Consider the following 8,512-nt stretch of genomic DNA (forward strand, 5'->3'; position numbering starts at 1 on the left):
TAACCTCTGCCCGCCGCTAATCGCTCCCCATTTAAGCCGTGCCCCCCGCGCCCCCCCGTTCCCAGACGCTCCCCATTTAAGCCGAGCCCCCCCTCAGCCCCGCCGCTCCCCGCCCGGCGCGGAAGGAGTTAAGCGGCGGGGCCGCCTCGCGCCCGGCCCCCGGTGCCGGCGGAGTGATTCACTTCCTGCCTCGCGCCCGCGCGGCCCCGAGGCCCCGCCCCGCCGCGGCTCGCCCCGCCCCCGCGCCGTGCCCATTGGTCGGCCCGGCCGGCGGCGCGCCCCCATTGGCCGGCGCGGGTGCCAGTCGCGGCGCGGCCGCCGCCGGGCCGCCGTGCCGGTGGATGTCAAAGGCTGGCGCGGCGGCGGCGGCACAGTATAACTCGTGGGGCTGCCGCGGCCATGGCCACAGCCGCCTCCAACCCCTACGGCCTGCTGGGCGCCGGCGCGCTCGCCCACGCCGAGGGCGCGGGCATGCAGCAGGGCAGCCCGTTCCGCAGCCCGCAGAAGCTGCTGCAGAGCGAGTACCTGCAGGGCGTCCCCGGCAATGGGCACCCGCTGGGGCATCACTGGGTGACCAGCCTGAGCGACGGCGCGCCCTGGCCCGCGGCGCTGGCGGGCGGCCCGCTGGAGCAGCCCGACGTGAAGCCGGGCCGCGAGGACCTGCAGCTGGGCGCCATCATCCACCACCGCTCGCCCCACGTCTCCCACCACTCGCCCCACGCCAACCACCCCAGCGCCTGGGGCGCCAGCCCGGCGCACAGCGCCTCGCTGGCCGCCCCTCCCGCCGCCGCCGCCGCCGCCGGGCAGCCCCTGAGCGTGTACTCGCAGGGCGGGTTCGCGGTGGGCGGCATGCTGGAGCACGGCGGGCTCACCCCGCCGCCCGCCGCCGCCGCCGGCCAGGGCTTGCACCCCGGGCTGCGCGGCGAGGCCGGCGGCGAGCACGGCGAGCTGGGCGGCCACCACTGCCAGGACCACTCGGACGAGGAGACGCCGACCTCGGACGAGCTGGAGCAGTTCGCCAAGCAGTTCAAGCAGCGCCGCATCAAGCTGGGCTTCACCCAGGCCGACGTGGGGCTGGCGCTGGGCACCCTGTACGGCAACGTCTTCTCGCAGACCACCATCTGCCGCTTCGAGGCCCTGCAGCTGAGCTTCAAGAACATGTGCAAGCTGAAGCCGCTGCTGAACAAGTGGCTGGAGGAGGCCGACTCCTCCACCGGCAGCCCCACGAGCATCGACAAGATCGCGGCGCAGGGGAGGAAGAGGAAGAAGCGGACCTCCATCGAGGTGAGTGTCAAGGGCGTGCTGGAGACGCACTTCCTCAAGTGCCCCAAGCCGGCCGCCCAGGAGATCTCCTCGCTGGCGGACAGCCTGCAGCTGGAGAAGGAGGTGGTGCGGGTCTGGTTCTGCAACCGGCGGCAGAAGGAGAAGCGCATGACCCCTCCGGGCGAGCAGCCGCAGCACGACGTGTACTCGCACGGCGTGAAAACGGACACGGCCTGCCACGACCTCTGACCGCGGGCTCGGCCCCGGGACTGCCCGGCCGCGGCACTGCCCGCCCGCACTATGGGCTTTAACTTATGGTTTCGGGAGACGCGGCGAGGGGTCCCCGCCCGCCGCCGCCTCGGCAATATTTTTTTTTTCCTCTCTCCGACCTGGTCACACACGGTGTTTACTCGCAGACAAGGTTTGTTTTCGGTCTCCGCTAGGATGAAGGAAAAAAAAAAAAAAAAGACACACAAAAAAAAAAACCCTCACCAACCCCACCGCAAAACAAAACCCAAACAAAAAGGAAGGAAAAAAAAGAAACCGAGAAAAAGAAAAAAAAAAGGGAAAACCCACGGAAAAATAGAAAATGAAAAAAAAAAAGAGAACGAAAAACCCGACAGAAAAGGAAAGACAGATGTGTGCCTATGAATAACCTTCCAGCGCCTTGGTTATATCAGCTGTATTTCAGGTGAATCTGTTTTACAATAGACTAGTTTTGCATTTTTAAAGACTTATATAGCGTTTTTAAATGTCTGAGGTGTTTTACTACAAACTGTACACAATATTTGTGACCTAATTTGTATCGAATTGAGCAGTCCAAACGTTCCTCCCTTCCCCAAGCGCCGGCAATGTCACCGAGCGGGGCCGGGGCAGGGCGGCCGCGGCCCTTCCTCACCCCCCCGGAGGAGATGGGGCTCCCTCCGCGCCCGCGGAGCCCCGCACCGATGTGAAGAACGGGCTTATTTGTTGCAGCTTTTTTTCTTCCTTTTCAAGAACTTCCCAACACCGTAAAACGGTCGGGTCACAAGCCTGACCTCCCCCCCTCCCTTCTTCTCGCAAGGAAAAACAATAATTATATATATAAATATATTAAATAATTATTTCTAGGAGATTTACCCGAAATTAAGCATCACAACCAAACCCGTGGCATTTGCCAGTCTTTTTTCTTTCCGAAGATGAGTTGGGCTTTTTAATCAGCGCCAGACTGAGAGGTCTGTAGTAAAACACCTTTATCCTTCTGCGCTTTCGCTTCGGAAATCGGTTTCTCTGTATTTTGTTTCGATAGTGAAGAGGAATGAGGTGTCGGGGGGAGGGAGGAAGGGAGGGAGGGAAGAGGACAGAAAACGCCCGCATTTGGTTCACGCTGAGCTTCTTTCCGCGTCGCAGGGAGATGCTGGATTTGTGAAAAGCTTTTCTAGGGGGGAGGGCAGGGAGGGGGGGGGAGAAGAAAAAAAAATAATCATAATAATCACCGACAAAACAAAACAGGGAGGAAAAAAAAAACCCCAACAAAAAAAACAAACCCTCTACCACCAAAACAAATCCCCTAAAATGCAAACGCCGTTTTTCGGGCGCAGGGAAGTGCTGAGCTGCACCCGCCCCCTCTCCCCCTGTCCCTCCCAGCCCGGGGCTGCGCTGTCCCCAAGGGCGGGGGGCGCGGTGGCCGCGCACCCACCCGCGAGGGGTCCGTGCGAGTGTGTGTGAGTGTCTGCCTGTCTGTCCGTGTGTGAGTGAGTGTCTACGTCTGTCTGTCCGTGTGTGTGTGTGTGCTCCCCCCGAGCCCCGCACCCCCGGGGCCGCCGGGCAGGGCCGGGCTCCCCCCCCCGCTCCCGGGGCTGCACCCGCGGCCCCCTGAGGGCCGGGCCGGTCCCCGCTCCGCAGCTCCCGCACAGCATCCCCCCCCTCCTTTCCTCTCCCTCTCCCCCCTCACCCTTCCCCTCCTCCAGATTCTTTCCTTTCGACATTTATATTTTTCAAGTATTTTTCAGTAAGCGCTAAAAAAAAAAAAAAAAGGAAATAGGAAAAAAAAAAGAAATTAAGAGAAAAATAAAAAAAAATAACTCGACACTGAGGACCTGCCTATTTCTGCCAACTTTATAACTGTACAGTTTTGTATATTAAACGTTTTTTGGAAGTTATTAATTTAAAGAAAGATCATTTAGTTTATTCATTTAGTAACTGATGTATAATAAACGCTATTTTCATTAAAGGTTGCTTTTTTCAACTATTTTATCCAAAATTGCCTATTGCAGTTGCCAACAATTATTTATTTTCAATAAATTCCGCATTATGTTTAAAAAAAAAAAGAAAGAAAAACGTTTCAGAGAGAAACAACAAAAAAAAAAAGAAGCCTAAATGGGTGTCGGATAAAAATAATAACGAAACACACGAGTGGCTGTAACGTTTGGTTGTCGACCAGTTTTAGTCAAGGGGTTTATATTGACGCAATATTTTATTGTTGTAAAAGGAAAAAAAAAATTAAAAAAAAAACCAAAAGGTTTAAATAAACATTTTTACGAAAGAAAAACAAAATAGCTGGAAACCTGCGGGTGCGTGGTTTGTGCGCGGGCCGGGCCGGGCTGCGGGGGCTCCTCCGGCCCCTCAGCCCCGGGCACGGCCGGGGGGCTCCAGGGGCCGGTCCGGGCAGTGCCGCTGGCACCTGCCGCGGCTGTGGGGTGGGAAAAAAGCGCTTTTGGGGCGGTGAAAGGATCCGTGCGGCTTTGGCGGGGCAGGGCAGCGTGTGTCCACCGGCGGAGCCGCTGCGGTGCGTGTGTATCGATATCGGTGCCGTCCCCGCGCTGCCCCCGCGGCGGGTCCCGGCCCCGGGCAGCGGCGGCGAGCGGGGCACCGGGCACCGGGCAAGTTTCTTTTGTTCCGCCCGTCCCCCCGCCCACCGTGGCCGGGCCGCGGCCGCCGGCAGCGGAGGGGCCGCGGCGCCGAGCCCCGTCCCCGCCCCGGGCCGCTCCCCCGGCGGGGAGGGCAGTGAGCGGAGGAACAATAACCCTTAATCACATCCACCGGGGAAACGGGGAAACCCCGGCAGCCGGGGGTGCAGGGGGAGGCAGGGAAACAGCAAAAACTTCAAGGGATCGCCGGCGAAACGGGCTTTTATTTTATTTTTTTTCTTTTCTTCTCCCCCTTTCTGAAGCCGAACCTCGGAGAAAACAATACCCAACCCTTCTGCCAGCAGTGTAGGGGGGAAAAAATTACCTTTAGGAATCCTGAGGAGCGGCCCGAGCAGGGAGCGAGCTCCGGTCTTCAATAAGCGGCAGCAGCAGCACGCGAGTGGACAGGCGCCTTCCCACTGCACTGCCAGCACACCACCCCTCCTGCACCTGGGAGCGAGAGGGATTTGGGATGTGAACAGTGGGCCATGCATTGTTCCTGAACCATAAAACTGATTTATTTCATTGCTAAATCTCTGTGAGCTGCAGCACCGCGGCCTTGGGGGCAGCGGGCCGGCGGCCGCCCCTGTGCTGGCCAGCGGGGCCCGGGTGGCTCCGCTGAGGGACCGCGACCTCCAGCTCTCTCTCCTGAAGGATTACAGCAGCAGCAGAAGGAAATATAAGCCCCAAAAGGCCGATTTTTCAGTCAGCTTCAGGAACAGGATGAATGTGGCGTGGGGACCAAAGCAGGAGTAAAGAGCCGTGGTTTGTAAACAGCCCCAGCTGAGGAGATGGAGAAGGTCCGGGTTAAAGCCAGCCCAGGCTAAAGCCAGCCCTGCGAGCTCACGGTGCCTCTGGGCCCAGGGAGGCAAAGCTCCTCAAGGCAGCCTTGGTTTGGAGGAGGGACAGAAGGCGTTTCACTGAAATTAGCCCGTTTTAGAGCCCTTTGGCTGCTCTGTAAATACAACCACAGCGAGGGCTGGGTTATGTCTTATTTTTAAACAAATTAGGTTGAGACAAAAGGGATGCAATGAAAGACGAAATCAAGTAAGTTTATAAACAGAAGCACTTCAAAGGCTGCTGGAAAGCTGGAGAAAATAGGAGAATTTCGTCTAAAGAAAAGAAAATCTCTGCTGGTTATTGCCCATCGATTTCAGTGTTCCTGTGAGCAAAAGGAAACTCTTTTGTGCCACCTAATGTTAAGTACAGATCACTGTTGTCTTCTTCGCTGCCCATCATCCATGGTGAGCATGAGAAGCTCTTGGGGTGCTGAGCCCATCAAGGTGGAGCTCAGCATCCCAAAGTCCCACCAAACCAAGGGCAGGGAGAGAGAAACTTCAGCTTCACAGTTATCTTCTGAATTTAGGGAGTTTTTTTTTTTAAAAAAAGAACTCAGGAGGGGGTGGAGAGAAGCACGGGGTAGAATCATAAGAATTGAGAGACTCCAAATTTGGGCTTTGTTATAAAAAAGTAGCTGCAGAACGAGCACATCCCGGGTTTATGTAAGCTGCCCACCCCCAGGCTCCATCTCAGCAGCCTCTGGGCTTGGGGGAGCTTCTCCCTCTGCTCTCTTCAAGAACCCAAGTGGCCTGGCCTTTGCACACCCGTGTCTCCCAGCTGGAAGAATTTTGGTGTGTACTTAGCAGCCATTCACATTAATTTAGTATGTAAATATCTCACACAATCTTTTAAAGAAAGGGCTGAAAGCAAGTGTTTCTCTGATGACAATAAATTGCACCGTTTTCGTGATTTTAATGGTGAGTGTTAAATGTCTTTAGCAATTTTTGGGGCTGAATCTTCCATGCTTTCTATATTATACTGAAAAAAAAAACTAACCAGAGGCTACCTTTGAGTTAAGTTTTCAATATTTGTAAGCTGTGCTCTTTAAAGATGGCCAGGACATGGGAGAGGGTTCTCTTGAAAGCAAAAGATTACAAGAAGTAAGCAGAGATGTCGTTTCACTTTAGGTTGGTCACTATAGATCATTCAAACTATGGACCAGTCAATCCATACCTAGGCTACATTTGACCAAGATGTTTTTAAAATCTCTCAAAATGAAATATTTCAAGGGGTTTTTTTTCTGTACTTTTAGGTGTTGATTCCATAGGTTCAGGCAGAAAAGATAAAAGCAACCTTGGGCTGCGTCCATGTACCAAAGCCACCACTGAATTTAGGGCAGATCCACATGTGGATGGAGGCACATTTAAAACCTCAGTCCTTCCCCCAGGAGCATGTGGGGCTGGGGGTGGGTGCCCTGATCCCAAACCCAGACAAAATTAATTGTTTACTCACCAGAGCAATCAGTGAGCTCACCATGCAAAGGGAGTTATTAATTAATCTTTGCACAACTGAATTCCAGCGTTCCATCCTAGGAAAAAATGGGTAGACAATATTTCAGGCAGGTGACCAATCTGCTCAATATCCCCCCCAAAATACCCACAGACATCAGGGCCTACATTTGTACTCAGTTTCCCCTTTTTCCAGCATCCTGTAACCAATAGACTGGAAAGGCTCCACAGCAATTACATATTTAGGATATGTGATAGCTGCAGTTAAGATCTTTATGACTGATTGCAGGATAAAATTTACTTCAAATGTGCAAGAGCCCATTTTTAAACCTCAGTCTTTCAGCTGCTTTGCATTAGAGATATTCCAAAGAATCAAAAGCAATTAGAGCATACGAAGTCTAAATGGTAAATAATTTCCAAATCAAAACCTTTATTAAAGCAATAAGCATCTATTTTTGTTAACACTGTAAGAGATGGAAAGGACCAAAGTAAAGAACTTTTGGTTTTATGTCGTGGAAAGAAAGCCAGACTTCTATGCTGAAGAGCAGTATAGGAAATCTCACCCCAAGTGGGTTTTGGGTTAAGTTTGAAAGACTTGGGAAAGCAGAACAAGCAAAAGGATTTAAAACTCCCATTTTGGTGGTGGGATGGGAGTGGGGATGGTTTGCACATGCCTGAGATGGGATCTGTGGGTGGATCCGTGGCTCCCGATTCCCAGCGAGTGCCTCGGCGGCTTGCAAATATTTGTAGAATCACGTCCTTAATTAGAGTGGTAAAACAGTATTAAATCTTGGGATGGGAGAGAAAGAGGAGAGCGAGGAAGAGCTGTCAGTGGCGAGAGCCTGTCAACAAGAAGTTAAAAAGGCAGTGGTAAATCTCATTTCTGGGAGCTCAGGGTTTGCAGAGCCATCGACCGGTGGCTCCGGGCTCGGCGGCTCCTGATCGATGCTCTGCTGGCACAGAGCACCACGCCGAGGGCTGGGGGCTGCTGAGGGACCTTTGGGGATGGGGATGTTTCAAACACGGACTGGGAAAAGCTGGGCAGCAGCTCTCCCCACCCCTGATGTTAGTTAGACACCCAAAATGCTGCTCTATTATTCCATCACTGGATTTTATTTTTATTTTTTTTTAAATGATGCCGGTCCTTGACTTCTGCGCCTCGAGTACAAATAATATTTACCCAGCATAGAAGCTCCATTTCTGAACCCAAGTTGTTTTCCTATTTGGCCAAAGCATGAAGTTTTGTTTTGCATATTCATCTTCAGACTTTGGGAAGGAAAAATCAAATCATATCAAATCAAATCAAATAAATGAAATCAAATCAGCCCACAGATCTTACTCACCAAAAAGTGGCTGAGGGAGATGAGAGTATCTGAGCTCCCCTGCCATCACTGAAGGACAACTGGAGGTAACACGAGCCGCTCCCCATCCAGGGCTTGTACTTCTGTCCAGATTATGGGATTAGTTTCTGTTACATCTATCTACAGTTGGGAACTTGTGATCCAGTTAAAGCAGCTTGAAAGGCGCCCAGCAGGTGCTGGGGGTCCGACTCCGTGGCACAAATTCTGTGAGTGGCAAAGCAGGGCTGGCCTTGTGCCGGGCTTCCCGAGGCTCCACACGGCTCAGGGAGACAGGGAAAGAATCAAAATCCTGCCAGAAAACTCTCCCAGACAGGGAAAATCAGCCACAGCCTCCTTTTTTCCACTCTAAATCTTGAAATGGAGTTGCTAAAGCTTAAATACAAACACTGTCAGACGTGAGTTTATGATTCTCTGCTGCTCCACACACATCACACGGACGCAGGGGATCTCCTACACCTCAGAAATGCTAATTCAGCTCTGGAATCCTGCGTTTGCAGAAACTGTCCTGTAAATGTCACGGGGGATTACCAAATCTACAAAGATTATAGCTCTGCATACATTCAGATTATTGATTTAAAACTTTATCATCTTTGATATAAATTCTTCACGAAGGAAACAGTTCAGCAGTGGGAATTCTGTCCATGTCAAGCTTTTCCAGGGTTGAATCCTTCTTTACAATCCTGCTCTTCACTAGAGTGGGCAGATCTGTAGC

The 8,512-nt window shown here is 52.9% G+C and overlaps 1 protein-coding gene across 1 annotated transcript; it reads left to right on the forward strand.

The window, feature by feature from the left end:
- Positions 1 to 363: 363 nt before the first annotated feature.
- On the forward strand, positions 364 to 2,351 carry POU3F4 (POU class 3 homeobox 4). The gene has a single exon (XM_054289643.1). It carries the CDS (start codon positions 400 to 402, stop codon positions 1,510 to 1,512), a length of 1,113 nt encoding a protein of 370 aa, XP_054145618.1. The 5' UTR covers positions 364 to 399; the 3' UTR covers positions 1,513 to 2,351.
- Positions 2,352 to 8,512: the final 6,161 nt, after the last annotated feature.

Source organism: Melozone crissalis, unplaced genomic scaffold, assembly GCF_028551555.1.
Source record: "Melozone crissalis strain CALT ecotype California unplaced genomic scaffold, PUWL_Pcris_2 ptg000068l_1, whole genome shotgun sequence".
Taxonomy (NCBI): Eukaryota; Metazoa; Chordata; class Aves; order Passeriformes; family Passerellidae; genus Melozone; species Melozone crissalis.

What these genes read in the sequence shown, in the direction of transcription:
- POU3F4 (XM_054289643.1), top strand. Translation starts at nt 400, where the DNA reads ATGGCCACAGCCGCCTCCAACCCCTACGGCCTGCTGGGCGCCGGCGCG.